This window comes from Coturnix japonica, chromosome 3 (assembly GCF_001577835.2).
Source record: "Coturnix japonica isolate 7356 chromosome 3, Coturnix japonica 2.1, whole genome shotgun sequence".
NCBI lineage: Eukaryota > Metazoa > Chordata > Aves > Galliformes > Phasianidae > Coturnix > Coturnix japonica.
Window position 1 is genome coordinate 42,078,253 of NC_029518.1, and position 19,119 is coordinate 42,097,371.

At 36.8% G+C, this 19,119-nt stretch overlaps 1 protein-coding gene across 6 annotated transcripts in view; it reads left to right on the forward strand.

Annotated features, from left to right (window-relative positions):
* GRM1 (glutamate metabotropic receptor 1) overlaps nucleotides 1-19,119 on the forward strand; it is a 173,195-nt gene that overhangs the window by 118,747 nt on the left and 35,329 nt on the right. For all 6 annotated transcript variants that reach the window (XM_015858191.2, XM_015858190.2, XM_015858187.2 and 3 more), the window contains 2 exons: nucleotides 11,741-11,987; nucleotides 17,516-17,684. In XM_015858191.2, coding sequence (XP_015713677.1) covers nucleotides 11,741-11,987; nucleotides 17,516-17,684 — 416 coding nt within the window. The remainder of the gene's footprint in view (nucleotides 1-11,740; nucleotides 11,988-17,515; nucleotides 17,685-19,119) is intronic.

Below are 19,119 nucleotides of genomic sequence, written 5' to 3' on the forward strand. Positions count from 1 at the left end.
CTAGTTTTAGCTCACTCAGACATAATTGAGTATAGCATTAGTGAGGTGAGTGGGTTGTTTGTTTTTTTCTGATGTAGGATAATGTCTTTTTAGAAGGTCCACAGAGCCTGTACTTAAGTTTGTCATAGGGTTTGTTTTTCTCTGATGTTCTCCGTGACTGCGCTTACTACAGTAGATGGGAAAATAGAAAATTGATGGCTGACCTATTCCCATCCTTAGACAGCTTTGTACTAACATAATTCCCCTTTCAGTGTACATCCTTGTCCACCAGTAATGTAGTTCAGGACTTTTCTTAATCATGGTCTTTTTTCTTAAGACATATTTTAATTCTGATCAATTTATATGAAATAGCATTGCATCCTGATTTAGTCGTAACAGAGGACAGAGCACTTTGGCCACGTATGTGACTGTTTCTATCTTTTGTTTAAAAAATTAATACATTTCTAATGGGAGCTGATCTGAGTGGTTTTCAGTACATTTAAGGTTATGTTGTGTGTTGAACAAGCAGACTTTATTAGGGCTTGTTCTGCTGTGGTGATGGAGTCCATAGCTACTTCTCTGAGAACATTCCTCTAATCTTGATATCTGCAAAGCTGCTTCACAGAACCCCTGTGCCATGAGACTGCATTAGCAGAAGCATCTACAGTGGGAGTTAATTATAGTACAGTACAAAAAAACTTAATTATGAGAAAATTTAAGAAAATTATGATTTAAGAAAATTTCTTATGAAGAGTCTAAGCACATAACTCTTTCATAATAGTCACTGCTTGCAAGTTACTTGATGCAGTATACATTAAACACATTCATTAACAGAAGAAATCAAAATATTGACGTAGCATGAACTTCTCAGTATGTGTCCTTATGTCTCCAGTGACTCACCCTCCTTAGCCCCTATTTTGGGTTCCAATTAAATTCTTAGGTTCTGGAGTAGAAAATAAGCTGAGTCCTATGTCACTTTTTATGCCCTCAGCGTGACACAGGACATCCTAAGCTTCATCCCACAGCTGGGTGAAAACTCTGATATCAGTTATTCAGGTATGTAGAATAAAATGTGTTTGGGACGACTGTCTGAAAGAACTCTGGTTTCTACACTATTTAGCCAAGGCAGCAGATTAGACTGGAGAACTGTAGACTCATTTTATTTCCCAGACAAAGTTACAGACAACTTCTAAGGATTAATGAAGAGGACTATTAATAATGTGCTTTTCTGTGATATATCATAGGCATTGTTAAGAGAAGACATTACCTACTGTCTGGTTTTTGTTCCTAGCTTCTTATTTCTGTGTTTGGAAAAAAGTAGTTACATTGATCCAATATTTTATCTTTTTAAAAAATACTTTTAAAGCAGTTTGTCAATCAAAATATGGTAAAAAAAATATCTGTTTTTCTTCTTTTGGAATCCATAAAAACTGTTCTACGCATGCTGTTGAAAACAGCAGAGAAGGCAGTCTAAAAATATGTATTTATGTTACAGTGGGATATAACAAAAGTTTTCTGAATCTAGTATTTACATCTACATTTTCCATTGTGGATTGTAACAGCCAGAGTCAACTGGGATTAGAAAAATCCTCAGGTAGGCTTGTGACATTCAGCCTTCTCCATTACATGAGTAAACCAATAGAGCTGAAAAGGAGCAAAACATGAGTCGTGGTCCCTCGTGTCTCTTCCATGTTCCTGTCTGGTGTGCCTAGGGAGCAACAGGGCAGTCCATGCTGCTTGGACTGTTGCAGGTGCTTTGAACTTGTGCAAGTAATATGGGGAGAAGAAAAGCACATAATTGAAATGACTTAACTTGGTCCTAGAAATCATTGTGTGTGTGTGTGTGTGTCTGCAGGTCACCTATCAGACCAATTAGCCTAGATATAACCATTTAATCAAATCTGTAAATAAATGCGATTAAATAACACTGGTAAATGATCAGGAAACAAGGCCATTTGCTTTTCGTGCACCCTCAAAGTGTTTTGTTAGATTTTATCTTTCTTTTTCTCATTTACATGGAGGTAGAAAGCTGTTTAACTCAGCTAGCAGTTTTATAGCTTTTCTTTACTGGCATAATTATTCCAGAGATGTATCTGCAAATAAATATGCTTTATATGAAGGTTGCCTATTTTCCAACTCTAAACTAGCATTTTCTAACAAGGAAGCTCAAAATTAGGCTCCTGAAGTACAGGTTCTGAGACCTAGATAGATTGTCCTGATTTTTAAGGACACTGATCTCCCATTATCCCTGTGGAAGTCAATAGCAACCAGAGAAGTTCAGGTATTAATCAAGGCAATTAATTAGGGCCCCAAACACGTGTTCAGGTTCCTAATATAAATATCCAAGATGGTTAATGCTTTGGAAGCTGCAGAACAATAACTGAGTTCTGTCCCTTTCAGATAAAGTCTGAGGCTTCATATGAATAGAATGACACTTGAAACTTAATCAGTCCTATTTTCTCTGCTTTTTATTTTCTCCATCATTGTGTGTTATAATTGAATATCTGTGAGGGTATCTGACTCAAAAATTTCATTTATTAATGGTGAAAATCCTGATTGAAGCTAGCTAAAGAACATCAAAAGCTGCAAATACTTCTTTAAATTTTTGAGTTTGATTTTAAGTGTGCTCATTCCTGCCTCTTGTAAGAGTAGCAGCAACTCATTATCTGCTACACTTGTTCCAAATAACAGATACGTTAAGAATAGTAGTTCTAAATATGTCCTTAATGAAGTGTGCAAGTAAGGCAGCAAGGTTGCATAGTTACCTGAGGGAAAGGGGAAGACTGAAGGTTGAATTTTCTTTTTTTAATTGTTTCTTTATACGCCATATAGAAAATGTTCTCTGTAAAATCCTGCCTTTACAGAGACTGGATCAGTATCCAGGATGGCACTGGAGGAAGAAGTTAGCTTAATCAATTTGTAAAGAAAGCAAGAAGAACAATGTCACTGCAATAATAACCAATCATATTTAAATAGTGCCTGAGGATTTAAGAACACTCTGAGGGCATTTGTAAACACTGCAGAATCTCAAAAAGGGGCTTAGGGAGAGTTTTGAATGGACTGAGAATGATAGAGACAGATACGGTATATGCAGTAGGAGTAACAAATTGAATTCCCTGCTATCGTATTTGCAAGCAAGGGAACAGAGGGAAAGAATTGAAACAAACAAAGAAAAAGCTGTTGAAGAATACCTTGGGATGGGGGGATTTCAGTGCCAGATTGGAATATGGCCTGTTCTGGATCAGGCAGGGTAAAAGCCCTCCTTTCCATTCACAGCTTTTGTGAATCTTCCATTAAAATAATCATGTTATTGCCTACATCCTTTAAACACAAGGACTGAGTTTTGTTGGCATTACATTTTAGTCAGCTAATGAAAAAATAAGATGGATATCAGATGCTATATCTGGATTTGAAATCAGTGTCTTTGCTGATTACATGTACAAGCTATTCAGAGAACAACAACAAAAATCTGCAGGCATATATTATTCCTGTTTATAAGATGAAATATTCATTTCTAGTAGGATCTGAGAATTAATGATTTGCTGTAGAAGTTAAATAATAATCTCAAATAAATAATAGAACTTTTTGTGGTCATTTTACAGGCAGTTTGTATGCAGTCCAGCTTTTAAGAAAAACAAAATTAATCATAATAATTATTTGTCAAGCTCTCACAATAATTATTATATGTCTCTAAGAAGGGCAATGGAATCACTTCAGCTGGAATCCTTTGCTGCATATTTCTGGAATAAGCATGCAATTTAATGTTATTAAAAGGCACATACTTCTAATGAGTGTTCTAATGAGAATGAGAGTAGAATTTAAGGTTAAACTGCATCTGAATTGATGGATTCCCCAAGATCAGAATCACAAGTAGAGTTTTACTGATTTTTAAGCTATAGCTTAAAACCTTAAATATGACCATTAATTACATGTGGATATCTGAGCTTCGGTACTAATAAACCACTGTCATTTCATTCCAGATTCCTGGTCAGTTCCATGAGTCTTAAAATGACCATATTTTATTTGGGAATGAATTTCTACAAGATAGCAGCCAGATACAGAAGTTTTTCTGTTCATAAAGTAAATTAAATAACTCTTTACTTACCCTGTTCGTGATAGAATTCCAAGCTTCTCTATTAGAATGCACATAATAATGGAAATTCATAATTTTCCATGCATTATCACAGCCTTGTGTCTCAATTTGATGTATGAAGGCAGCCCTTAAAAGGATAACCTATATGTACAAAGTGGTGCTTCTTTCAGACCACTTGAACTGATACTGAAAAACGTGACCCATGTTTGCCTGGGAGTCCAAGATACAGAAATAAATTTATCTCAGATAGTAACATTTTTTTTTCCTCTTTTGTTTTCCAGTCTATTAATTCCAAAACAAACGAACAAATAAATAATACTTAGACCAAGACCTACACACCACGTGCCACATGTGTTAACTTGTAGTGAAAGTTCTGTCCTTGTTTTCCAGTTTCCTGCTCTTGCTATATACACTTTCTGTAGGCACATATCCATACAGCTTTTCAACTGTGACCACTTTCTTTTGACTCTTACTGATAAAAGTCACAGAGCCTCTGGGAAATGACAGTCTCATCCATTGCTTATGTCCTTGTGTAAGTAGAAAGGAGATGTAAAAGGAAAGCTTTGCTCTCTGGGGTGCTGGCACATTTGAACATAACTTTGTTATGTGGTTTATCATGTGGTGTTTATGTCTTAAATCTTCTTTTCCTGAAGGTTTGTGTGAGTCTGAATGTCCAAGGGGAGAAGCAGAAATGGCTGGGAGGTGGGCTCCAGGCCCCTGTGTTTGCTAAGCTAATTTTCAGACTGGGGAAGAAAGGAGCAGTTAGAAAGAGATCTGTTTCCTATTGTTTTTCTCCTAAGTTGCTTTGTGTGTGGTCTGGATCTGTGAGTTAAACGTGGCTCAGGGCTGGCAGCACTGCTGAGTCCCTTTTCTACTGCTCAGAGCCTAGTGTCTCTGAGACTCTCTGACCTCTGATTAATGAGTCAATCAGCAGCTTGCAAAGTCATTTCCACTCATAATATTGCAGCTTTACTGTGGCACTGTTGTGTTTGTGTATGTCAGCCTCATTTTAGAGTCTTTGACACTAAGCCCTTAAAGCCCTAATGTGCTTACATAACATGATACGGGGAACCAAGAAAGTAAATTTAATTAAAGATTTCCTTACTGCTTCTAACACACAGGGAGGGACAAAAGATAGACATATCTTTTTGAACACTGAAGGACTATGTGGCATCCTCACAAAAACAGGCGTGGAAGCTGAAGACGCAGGAAGTGTATGTGTATAGTGTATCTAAAAAGGGAACTGATCTGAAGTTAGACACCTGGAATGAATGGAAACCCATGTCTCTTGATATCTGGATTAATATTTTGGCTTTCTTTAGACACTGAATTGTCATTTGTGAAAGAAAAAATGTAGGTGAAAGTAAGGAGAGAATAGCCTTATATATTTGCGCAATCTGTTTCCTCTCCAGGAGAGAGTCATTATTTATTTGTCTTATTTTATTAGTGAGAATATATAATAACTTGTATATAAACATTGCTGCAGTAAGCATCCAGTTAATGCCTTTGGTGGAGAATTTAGAGGGAAAAAAAAAAAGTTAGGAGCTTCTGTGGAATGCCCACACTTTGATTTGCTTTAATTTCTCTCTGTAGTATTATCTAAAACTAGAAGTAAACCAATCTCAATTAAAAAGCAGCATTCATCAGTCATTGCAGTAATATCTGGGAGACCCACAGACTTCCTTGTGCTCAGAAAGAAAATAGAAGGGTGTCTCAACTGGTAACTGGAACTGTACATCAAATGTAATTGTGTGAATAGAATCTCTTTGCTTAGGAGAATTAAAAAAAAAAGAAAGAAAAACATTTGAAGAGTGGAAATGGAACCTTTTTTGATTTAATGACATCCTGAAAATGAAGTGTGCAACCCTGGGAACTGGATTTATTTCTTCATGAGTACTGTACAACTTGAAATGTTTATCAATTTGTTTTCAAATCTGGTATAGAATCCACATGTTGTGAGATATTTCTTCCTTTTATCTGCCCCAGGAAAAGATTTCTGTATTCTTGCCAAATGGCAGAGCCACCTGCTGTTCTACAGAAAGCACAGCATTATTTTGTACAGACTGGTGACATGATGTTCAGGAGGCAGTTAGGGAAAGATCCCTTTCCTTAAATAATACGTCCTTCCTCACATTTGCCTGGTAAGCATTAGAGTTACATCCAGTCAAGCAAACAGTTCATACTACAATGGGAATCAGGTTCCTCTTTTATCTTATGTCTTTTTGATAGCTCTTCTACCATCCCTCTTGTATGTGCTGTCAGTCAGGACCCACTCTTGTCTGTATGTAGTTGCTTCTTAAACTTGCCTCCCTGCAGCAGAGATACACCGAAGTGGGAAGTGACCATTACACACGGTCCACCTTTGTTGGAAAACAATAAAAGAGCTGGTGTTTTTTTGAGTAGAAACCATACTAGAAAAAAAAAAAAAAAAAAAAAAAAGCATGATGAGATAAAACAAGCCTGGTCTGGTTGTTGGTGACCCTGCCCATTGCAGGGGGATTAAAACTAGATGATCTTTGAGGTCCTTTTTAAGCCAGGCCATTCTATGATTCTATGATGCTATGAAAAGGATTTACTTTTCCACAATATTTTGGCAGTCTTATTAGCTTGCACAGCCTTTGAGAAAAGTACAAACAAAGCTTACAGTCCTCATCTGCAGTTCCTTGTTCTGGTCATTCAGTAACATTCCTGGCCTCACCTTCATAAGCAGGCAGATACAGATGGAATTGCTTGGATAACTAGAAGTTACTTCTGAAAAGACAAATTTAGTAATTCTTCTCAATGCTTACTTGACTGCGGGCTGAAAGAGGTGGGTGTTTGGATGTTTTCCTATACAATAAGGAACTCATGTGAATCTAACTTGTTACCTCTGACTACATTTGGACATACTGAGTGCTGCAGAGTCAATAAGAATCATCAAGAGATGGGGATTTTATTCAGATTCCATTGCCATATAATACTAACGAACAGAATGCATTTGGTTCTAAAAAGAGTGTGAAGAGAACAAGTCATTTACTGTGCAGGTAGTGAACATATCATGTTTGTACTAATTGCATTTAGAGGCATTATAATCTGTGGTACTAATTTTTCAATGCCTTAAGGTGAAATTCGTTAAATAATTATGTTGTTATCCTTGTTGTTAGATAACACAAGAGATGTTAGATAACATAAACAGAGTGTAAGAATGAAAGAACTGGCAATGTTTGTAAGATACCTGAAACTGAACTGCTAAATGATCTTAGAAAATGAAGCCTTTTGCAAGAATTGTTTAATAGAATTTGTTTTGGCTCTTCATAATGTGATTAAAAATTAAATTTTAAAAAACTGATAGATAAAAAATAATCAAGTATTTGGTGACAAAATGGAAATATAGAATTCATCGCATTTTCTCTCCTGTACATCCAAAGGTAAAACTGTAATTAGCAGGTTATGCATCCAAATAAAAGTAGCCCAGTATTTCTAAGGAGCCAAGTACTCGGAGTTTCACAAAATAACATCAGTCTGTTCATCACTTTTTGTGTGCTATTTATTAACCAAAATAATCTGTAGCTGCTACTTCTAGTGACCGAGATTTCAAATGACCTATCCAGGTTAGCTACTGGCCTTCTGTCCTTCTCCCTGCAAGATCCTATGACACAAATTTGCTGTGATCCAAGTTTGTCAGGCCTTCTGTAATGTGAGACACCACAAGATATGTGACTTCTGTGTTTTTTCCAAGGGCATGTCACACCACTAGCATATCTCTGCACAAATTTATACAGAGCCAGATGGACATGTTTGCTCCAAGTCACTGGTTGAGACAGTGCACATTGAAACTATGAGAGAAGGCAGGAAACCTGCATTCCTGGTTTCTTTAACAACAAGGGGAAATTTATTGCAAGCATGGGTGCTATTCTACTAGTTCATGGTATAACCTGTGCTCTGTCCCCTGGAATCCTCTTGGGGGGAACACGCATCTCTCTTTGGCATGGCTTTGTGCCAGGTTATTGTGCACACAGACCAAGTATGGCAGTTTTCATTTTTTCAGCATTCCTTTTTCAGCCTTAGTTATTCTTCCACAACAATTTCTTTGTTTAAATGAGCTCTATACTAAATGTAGCCCATCCCCATGCTGCTGACAACAAAGCTAAAATCTCATATTGATGCATTTCAATCCTAGGACTGACCACTGCAATTAAGGAAGGGAGCATATACTACTTCTAAGGCCTTCAGCCCTTTTTTGGGTCTGTCAGAAAAGATGATTACTTTCATAATAGGTCAAATGTGACCAATGGAAAAAATCGCTTTTTATGTGACATTAAATTTTCTCTTCATTTGGACGTCTGGGGAAAAAAAAATCTGTCTAATTCAGAAATTACATTTATAATAATTTTATTCAACAGATTTTGGCTTTTATTCTAATCAAGAGTCATCTGTGAACAGACTGTGTTCTTTATCAAACGTGTGTGTTTGTTCAGAATTTACCAACTGGCTAGCTATTGATCTGATTCTTCAACCAAAATGTTTCTACATTTCTTTCCATTCCATCCTCCTTCCTGCCGTAACCTTTCTGAGAACTGCAAACAAGAAGCCCTTTCTGCTTAATCTCTTGTTGAGAACACCAGTATAGACTTTTCCTACCTTTACCTTACGCCTTTAAGTTTAGGTCACTTCTAGCTGTAAGTCTGATAGTGTTGTTTTTCTTAACTTCAGTTTATCAGGTGAGATTTGTATGAGTACTCTCTCTGCTATTGAGAATGCTGATAACACCATACTTGCTTCACAGTAAAGGCACTAGACATTAATGGTTGCTTTACATTCAGCTCCTCCTAAGACCCCACCTGAAGATGACATTAGTTACGTTTGAGGCACATTACAGTGAAAGGAAACACACTGAGTTTCATGAAATTTGCTCTGTCCTGCATTTACCAAGGCTATTATTTCTAGCAGTGCTGGGAGCATTTTTCTATTGTGTACAGCCAGAGTGTGTTGTTGTTAAAGATTGTTTTTATTTTCACATCCTTCTTTTTCATCTGACTTACAAAGAAAATAAGATGACCCAAAGTTTTGAGGAACTGTTAAAAGGAAACAATTAAGGGAAGATTTGCATTGCATGCAATATAAAAATGAGCACGAAATGTAGGAGACCTGAATTCTTCAATGTCATTCAGAAAGTTAATGACCTAATTTTAGTGACTTCAGTTAATCCAGTACTCATATAGCTTACAATTTTCTTAGTGAAAACTAAGGTCCCCCCAAAAAAATTAAAAAAATAAGAAAGATAATAAAGTACTTTTCTGTTTTTAATGTTACTTTACCCCAGTGTTCAGAGTAGTTTTTGTAGATCAATGATCTTTTTATTTTCTTCCAGAGGACAAGAAGAGAAAGAAAAGTAGAAATTTCTCAATCCAGAGTTCTGCTTTTCTCTTTGTTACTTTTCAAAGACCTTTTGAGGAAAAATAACAGCTTTATAGAGAAGCCCTGCACCAAATAGAATATAGTTCTTACATTTATTATAAAACAATTCTATGAAAACCAAATTGAACATTGATTGCCTCTATTTTTTCTCTGGCTTAATATAATTACATTATCTCCCTTGTTTAAAAATATTGGTTCCTACTGATTCTTATAAGTGAATTTTTACAAGCTCATACACATAAGTATATCAATAACTTGTGATGGTGAAAATGAAATAAATTTGATTTTGCCAGCTGGAAGCTAAGTTTAGGTAAAGCATGACTGCTCATGGAAAATTTACTGTAAAATCTCTTATTTACACATAGGGACATTTATATTACTGATATGGGGCCAATTCCTTACCAGATTAGACTTTGCATGTTACTTTTCAATTGAGTACGACTATTTCTGTAAGTGCAGAAAAGCAGTTATCTCTGCAGTGGGTCACTGTGCGTTTCAAGCCTCAAAGCCAAAAAGATGATCACATCTAATTGTTCAAAAGCAAATCCTCCCACCATCAAATATTTATTCTCCTTGGAGGTACACATATTATGCTGAAATATGAGAAACCAAATCTGTACTTTGCTGTGTTAAAACATACTTGAAGAAAAAAGTTTCATTTCAAAAACAGGCAAGTTCAGCTACATTTAGGTTTTTACTTTTGGCAGCCATCTGAAGTTTTCTCAGAAAAAGTATATGGATACTGTCAATATCTCCTGCAAAGGTCACTGATGTGTTTGTTTCTATACTTTTTAAAATTAATTGAGAAATTAGGGAGGTAACTGAAACAAACTCTCGGGTAGAATACAGTTACAGAGTGCTGTAACTTATATCAGTTTGATCCTCAGCTATTTGCTACTGACAGGCTTCATGACAAAAAGAACTGCAATGCTGAGCTCAGGAGCTTTCCACCTCTCTGTCCCATCTGGATGGAGACCATATTCATTCTCTGTCTACAGGAAGGGGTGGTAAGTTGACGGTGTGTTAGTCCTGTGGGAATAATCAGCAGATGTAAGCAAAGAAGCTGAGAAGTCCTTCCAGAACAGTTTTTCCCAAGGATGAGTGCAAAAAGGGTCTTCATTATCTGGTTTGAAAGACACACAATTAGAAGAAGGAGCTGCTTTTTAAAGTTTCTGTGAACTTGTAGATTTTCCTCTTTTATTCGTATTAGAATGACAGCTACCTTCTCCAACCTGGGTTTGAGAAGTGTTAGTTAACACCTAGTCTCTCACACATCCTACTTCCCTAGTGCAGACAAGGTGTTACTGTGTCTTAAGTACCAGAGACTGGATTGGTAATGCCTGTTAACACTGAGTAATGTGGGAGGCCCACAGACAACAGCATCTTGCAACTTGGAGCATATTGAGAGAGAATGACTCAGGGGATGGGAAACAAAACAGAGAGGTTTCTTGTTCCCCCAGCCCTCAGGACCTGTGTGGTTCAGGCCTCTGTGATTCAGGGTTAGTTCTGGCAACATTCAGCAGCTTGTGACGGGAAACAGGGGGCAACCTGACCCCCACGGGGTCTGGCCTGAGTTGCAACCACAAATGGCACCCTCTGGCAGAGCCTGAGCATCAGCAGATCGGAGCTAAAACCTACACAGGAGGAAAGACTTCACTGCCACATTGTTTCTGGTCAGTGGACAGAGACTTGTATGTCTGCTCATGCCGGCTTCTAAGCTGCAGTTATGTAAAATTCCTTTTAGTGTTTCTAACTTCCTTAGAAGTTCCTGTAGCAAACAAGAAATTGGCTTCTCTATAACTTTCAACTAACATAAATAGTTCTCATAACTTGAGAAGTGGTGCTGGCTTGCATTGTTTGCTTACTTCCGTTGGAAGGACATTGTTATACTGGTCCTCAAAACCAAAAATAAAATAAAAAATCTTCAAACGTGATGAAAATCCAAACTTTTAAGCAAGTTGCATCCTTCTGATGCTGAGCTGTTTAACCCTTTTTAGCATGAATAACTGCGGAATTAAAAAAAAAAATTCTAAAAAAAGCGAATAAAAGCTGACAGTTTCATTAAGTTGTGTTTTTTTCTAAAGCCATTTCATTTCACTTTCAATGATTTAAAGATTTCTGACAAATATGTACGTGTAAATTTAATCCCCTTTTTACATTTTGTTTACTCTTCTAAAGCTTTTAAGAAAAACCTTTTAATCTCTTACTGCTTTTTCATGTTTTCACATTGTTTTCATGTTTATAATAATGTTTTTATTTTTACTATTTTAGGTAATGAAAGCCTAGAAGAAAACTATGTTCAGGACAGTAAAATGGGATTCGTCATCAATGCAATATATGCTATGGCTCATGGACTCCAAAATATGCATCATTCCCTTTGTCCTGGACATGTTGGGCTGTGTGATGCTATGAAGCCAATTGATGGCAGCAAACTCTTGGAGTTTCTCCTTAAGTCCACATTCATTGGTGTTTCTGGAGAAGAAGTTTGGTTTGATGAAAAGGGAGATGCCCCAGGAAGGTAAGGAAAAGTTTCATCTGAATATATTATACCAGATACTGGGATGTGGGTGTTGTTACTGGTTTGATTTTCTTTGGCTGCTTTGCTAAAGCATACAGCAAGAACTTTCTGAAACAGAAACAGAGCAGTCTGGGTGAGTCTTACTAGTAGAAAGGAATAGCAATGATAACACGTGATAAATTGATAACTGCAGCTTCTGTTGGGATAAGAGTTACTGTAAAGCCTGTAACTTTTCTAGTGTTTTGGGTGAGGTCAGACTATGTATCTCAGAGATTTTTGTATCTCAGAGATTTTTTATATCTGAGTTAGTAATGGGCTCAGCACTAGGGCTTCAATATGGACAATGCTTAATATAAGTGACTGGAGTTTAATGAAGTATTTGCTTGCTGAAATTTTAATGTTAGGTCTATAGAGCATATCCTTATCCAAGTGGAACTCAGCTGCTCCATGTGCCCCAGGACGCAGCGGTGCATCCATGCTAGAAAGTATTTAGTTTTGCTTGCTGAACTACTGTGTGCTCTCCTTAACTAGTTTCAGATAAATTCAGCTGTCTCAGGATTCAAAGATAGGTCAGGCAGGCTAAGTAATTGTGTTTGCCAGAAAGTACTGTGTTTCTTTTATGTGGGGTCCTGTAGATACCACTTTCTGTAGTTGCTACTGTCAACACCCCCTCCTTACCCTTTCCCCCAGAAGACACGGTGTGCACCCAAGCAGTGAGAGAGACATCAACCCTGTGGGCTTGGCCATCATCTTGATTTCTCTCGTGGAAGACAGCTGACAAATCTTTCCCACTTCACTTAGGTCTGTGGGCTCTGTCCAAATATTTTAAGTGAGGCAACTCCCAGACGAATTTATTTATCGACTTAAAATAAATATAATTCAGCTGCTGATGCACATGATTCATTATTAACTGAATTCTGCTCAGAGGTTTCTTCATTTAACTTAGTTTTCTTACTGAGTTATTAAGGTGTTATAAAAGACTCTCTCACTCCATCTTTGGGCTTATTGCATAAATGCATCTGAGTGCCAATACTGCACAAAAGCAGTGCTCTGGAATAAACAAGAATTTGCAGCCTTCAAAGAATACTTGCAAGACATGGTGGCCTTAAAGCAACCCTTATATCTATTCCTACCTTTTATTATCAAAACTGATGAACTTTTTTACTGTTCTTTCGTTCTTGCTGCATTCAGTAATATATGCATTTAAACAGCTTATTACATTTAGAATAAGAAAAAGCTCATCGATTTGCTCTTGTTTCTCATTGAATACTGCATACTGTACCATATTTTTAGTTAAAATGTAGATGAGCCAGGTCAGATTTTGAAAATAATGGGCAAGCAATTCCTTATATTCTTACACATACTCGTACGTTTTATGCAGATGTATAAATCATATTTTAGCACATATAGTTTAGATAACATTGAGAAAATACTGCTTAGTATAGCTCTAAATTTATTATGTGTTAATGTCCATAAAAGCATTTGCATACTCTGTTTTGTCTACTTTTTAGCTGTGTAGTTTGATGTTAAATGTAATTTCCAATTTTAGCTCAAATCTTGTTTATTATCTTGTCACCTGAGAGCATTTTCACAGCTCTCATCAGTACAAATCCCAGAATTAGAACAAACTGTTACTGAATTCAAAATATAGAAGCATTTTATATTGGGGTATTTTTTGAGAAAGTTTCGATGACAGAATTTATTCCTTAGTTTATGGCATGGATCATTTTTTATTTTTATTTCTGCTTCCCTCAACTATTTAGAATTTGAGGAGTTAATTTAGATGATTTTAGTTCATCATTTATATTTTCACAGTTTGGTGAAGAAAGTTCAATCAGTCTTTGTTATTCATCCTGTAATCCTTATTTCATTCTGTAGTATTTATGACATGGGTAATATCATATTAATGAATGATGATGTATATATGCACTGTGATCTGAAAAGCAGATTGTATCTTTATACTCCAGCTATGTCCATATGTATGTGACTCTAGGTTCATAGTAGCATTGCCGCAGCCCTACAAAGAAAAGGTCTTTGCAGGCAAGTGAATGTAACATACCACTGTATGTAACCAAAAGATCATTTATACTGAAGCAAAATGAAAAGCCCCACATCGCATACAGCACCTGAATAAATCAGAGGTAGACCAATCTGAAATTGCATGATTTGTCAGCTTTTCTATGCCAGTGCAAGAAGGTATCGTAAATATGCAATAAGTTTTTTGAGGTTATGTTACTGTATCATGTAAACAAATCAACTCCACAAGATGGAATAAGGCAATGTTCCCTCATAGAAGCCAGCAATTGTTTGCAAGATCCGTGAGTTTCTTTGAGCAACAGTCTCTCATAACCCTTCTTGTTACACTAATCATGGTTAGAAAAGGTAGAGATGCTGGCAGTTATGTTTTCCTGGCATTCATACAATTCCCTGTTTTGAATCCCTTACAGCTCTGTCAAAGCTTAACCATTTGTTTAGATATAACTTTTTTTTTTTTTCCTATCTCAGGTTCAATTTATGCTTTCAAGCTTTTATCAAAATGAGATTTGAAATCATGAGGCAATTTTGAAAGGTTTATTTTTCTGTGAGGAATCTTTCCTTTGGAGAACATTTATGCAACACTGTGAAGCAAAGCTTTATCAGAGGGTCACAAATGCAGTCACTTTACTGACGGTACTGCCTCCAGGAAAAATGACCTGGATATAGTTCCAGAAAATAGTCAACAGTATGTGCTCCCACTACTGCTATTAAGAATATGCTTATAAAATTGCTGAACTTTTGACTTTCACTGAGTACATCCCATTTACATTCTCAAAACTAATCATGTCACCCAAACTCTAAATTGCTGAGTAAATTATCAATGCATAGTACAAACACTCAAAATATATGTGGAAATCAAAATATATGAAGGAATGCCGGGCACAGACAGGTTTTCTTTTACACATACTATGGCTCAATGGGTAGCTGTTTAGACCAGTTACATCCTAGCATTGTTCAGCTTTGCTGTTTGCCATTATGCCCTCCAGGATACCAAACTTACTGTCAACGCAGGTGTTAATGTCTGTTGAGCAAGCTAACTTCAGCTATCTCAGGCTAACCAGAGTTTATTTCAGAGTATGAATGTGGCTGTGATCAGCTCACAGTCTGGTTCAACTCAAAAATAAGTTGTTTGTATGATCCCAACTCACTGGACATGGCATTTCCCAATATATGTGAGAAGTTGCGCTAACATAAAAAAAACAGTACATATACTTGTGTGCAGGAGGTTTTTATATCTTCTGTAAATGCAGCGGTATGTGTGTGACATCCAGCTGCGTCCATGATCCTCACTTTCTTAGAGGTTCACAACTCTTGTCAAACTCACTTATTTTGGGATAATAATTTCTAACTTGGACATAGGTCAAAACTCTTGAATTTGTATATGTCTACTCAGGGGGATGGTGATAGAAGGAGGTATTGAAACACTGCATTTGTCCTTACTCAAAGCAGGATTTTTTTATTAGAGAAAAGAAAGAAAGGATGAAGAACATACACATGTTTCCATAGCAAATGTATTTGTTAGATCACATTCTTCCACTTAAAACTGAAGCTAGGTATCAAAGCTACAAGCATTGTATTACAACTTGTTATATGCAAGACTGCTAAGATCTTGTAGTCTTCATACTTAATTATTTGACATGTAACTGATAGAAAAGGGAACAGTGTTGACAGAAAATATAAGAATGGCTTTCAACCTAAAATAGAATATTATCCTTGAATTTTTGAGCTCTTAACTGATGTTACTGTAATGCTACTCTGTGCCTCATATTTTGGTCAAGAAGAAAACAATCTGTAAAGGCTTGAAAATTCCATTAAGAGAAAGTAAAGTTTTAGTAATCTTTTATTTTCCTTCCTGTATTCATTTCCCAGCTGGTAGTAAATTATTTTGTATTGGTCTAATTCAAGGTCACACTAAAAACCAAGTAGGTTGTGCTTGCTAGAAAGAACCATGTACATTCCTGCTCAATTACTCTTGTTTATTGAATGTACATTATAAAGCACCCTACTCTTACTGCTTCTTGCTATGCTGGAGAAAGCATGCTTTTTTATGTTATTCCTCTGTAAGAGATGGAAAATAAGAATTCTTTTCTATTGACTTTGAAATTTACTCCTCCTCCTAGCAGCTCCTCAGTTAAGAGCCTATTGCCAACCACACAGCTGCAGAGCTGTTTTCTGCACCTGTTTGGAGTTCTATTGAATTCAGTGGTGAGAGTTCCTTTTGCAGTGTGAATCAGTGAATCTGTGCAGTGGCAACAACGTTGTCTGAGCATGCATATTTGCAAGACTGAGATCTAAATATGGTTTTAAGTAGATATTTTTTAAAGTTATCTTTAACTAGAGAGATCTCATAGATTCAGTTAACAAAACTGGACATCCAGAGAGTAATTCTAGCACCTTTACTCTGTGAACTACTGAGTTGAAATTTTCACATTTGAACCTCAACAGGGAAAAGAGAAATCTTCGGATATTTCTCCCTGTTTGCCTGAACCAAACATTCCAGTTTTATTTGCAGCTCATACGTTGTTTACGTTTTATTCCAAATGTGCATACAGATTGGCAACACTCACTATAAACTAAAGAATCTTCCGTCCTGAGACAATCCAGTAAGGAAAAACAAAACAGTGAATTCCAGACTTGTAAAACAGAAAATGCTTTGTGATTTTCAGCTCCAGTGCTGATTTCTGGTTTGCAGCCCTCTTTTACCTACCCTGTGCATATCTCCCACCTAACTCTCATCTTAAGAGGCCAGCTGGCTGTTCATCCTCTGTTGTGTTTCTTCCTCCCTGTGCTCTCTCTATTCATTCTCAAATTCTTGCTTATTTCCTACTATGAAATTACCACAATTAATCACTGCTTTGCCCAAAACACATTCTGTTAGTAAAAGAAGGAACAAAACACTTAGCAGTAAAGGGTGTGCATACATATTAGGCCTTACAAATGGAAGGCAGTGAAGGAGGAAGGGAAGCAAAATGCTTTTTGTAGCAGTGTTTTATGTTTCCTTCTGTCCCATGAGAAGGAAGTTAATACTGTGTTTCACTGAACTGGATAATGCAACTAATGCCTACAGTTAACTTATGACTTACCAGTTAGTATTTTAACTGGAGGATTCCTTCAAAATTCACAGCAGGAGCTATACTGCAGACAGTCTGTACGTAGCCAACAAGTGAATGTTAATTATTCTGGAAAATGGCTGAACAGTGCACCATACAAACAGTGTTTACATGTGAATTTTTAGCAGTTTATTCTTTGGTGTACAGTTCCTCCTGGGCACATAGTGGTGGTTTTTTTTTGTTTGTTTGTTTGGTTTTTTTTACCCATGGTTCTCTGTAAATGGGACAGGCACTCAATAGTAACATGGAGATGAGACTATTTACTGCAATTCTATTGGAAATGCCAAAGCACTTGGTGTTTCTGGGAAACTCTAGTCCACAGTAAAATTTTATCTTTCATATTGCAGGACAGTGACGCTCTTTCTATTTTTTCCTTTGAAGGTATGACATTATGAACCTGCAGTACATAGAACCCAACCGCTATGACTATGTCCTCATTGGAACTTGGCACGAAGGTGTCCTCAACATTGATGACTACAGGATTCAGATGAACAAGAGTGGGATGGTCCGATCAGTGTGCAGTGAGCCTTGCTTGAAGGGGCAGATTAAGGTGTGTGTTAGACAATTTTTGCTGTAAAAATGTGAATTACCTGGCAGTGCTCTTTCACTAAACTCAATCATCTCTCAAGACAAAGGACGTGTTACTTAGAACTTTCTTTTCTTTTATGGAAGTTTGGTGGCCCTGCCAGGCAGGGGGGTTGGAGCTTCATGATCCTTTAGGTCTCTTCCAACCCAGGTGATTCTGTGATTCTGTGAGAAAACCAAAAGTACAGAGAAACTCTTAGACCAACGTTTTGTTCCTGCCATCCCATGCAAAGGCCCATGCTTTCTAAAACTGCCATAAGCCCTATTTCTATCTCATGTTCACAACAGGAGGTATGGAAACAAAAATGAAATTACAAACAGTAACATTTGAATCATGCTACAAATATTTTGCCACCTGCCGTGTGTGGATGACATAAAGACAAGTTCTATCACTATCAAAATATTATGTATGCTGTAAGTTTTAAACAGCAAGAAGCCCATTCAGAAATACCACCTTAGAAATGTTTTTTTCTTTTTAATTTCATACATTAGGCATATTTGCAACTTTAAAATTGTACATTGCTGCTATAAGCAATTTATGGTTGATTATTTGGCACAGGCTTAGTGAAATACTCCATAAAACCTGGAGGGGAAGCAGTACTGGTATTTACTGCCCTCCAAAACATCTTTTCTCTGTTTGTGAGATTGTGCAGTTTGTGTACATGTATATATGTAAACAACATGCGTACAAAATGCCAGCTACAGCTCCCATTGAAATCTGTTGGACAGTTTCCACAGAATTCAGGAGGAAATGTTAATATGCACACACACAAACATGCACACACACACACACAGAAAAGCCCACAAAGCCATCATTTAATAAAGCAATATTTTTCATTGCACTTTACTCTTCATATTGATGGATACAAAGATACAAAGATCCTGGAGCGCAGGTTGGATTCCTCCTTTCTGACACAGGCTTTGTTGGAACTCAAGACATCCTTAACCTTTCTTGCATCCCCTGTGTAGTGAAACTAGCAGGCAAGATGGGGAAACAATTTTTGACATTGAATCATTGCACTTAGCAGCATTCACATGAGAGAAAGATTCTTATTTCGGGGGCATTTGTATCTAGAGGAGCTGTTCTGAACCATGCCCTTGGTCACCACATACTGGTTTTATTTTCTACTAGAACAAAATACATCCTTTTTAGTTTAATTTTTAATTTGCTCATATTTTAATTTCTATCTACGCTGATGTGATGAGCCCCAAAGAAACTCCATTGTAAATTAGAATTTGAGTACATGTGCTTGTATCTGTGCATATATATAACAATAAGATATATGTAAATGCATGAATCACTCTTTGTTATAACCTTTGGCTTTGTTTACTGCTTTTTACTATGCACTAGATATTAAGTGTTGGCTGAATGACTTGTCCTGACCTGAACCATCTCCCAG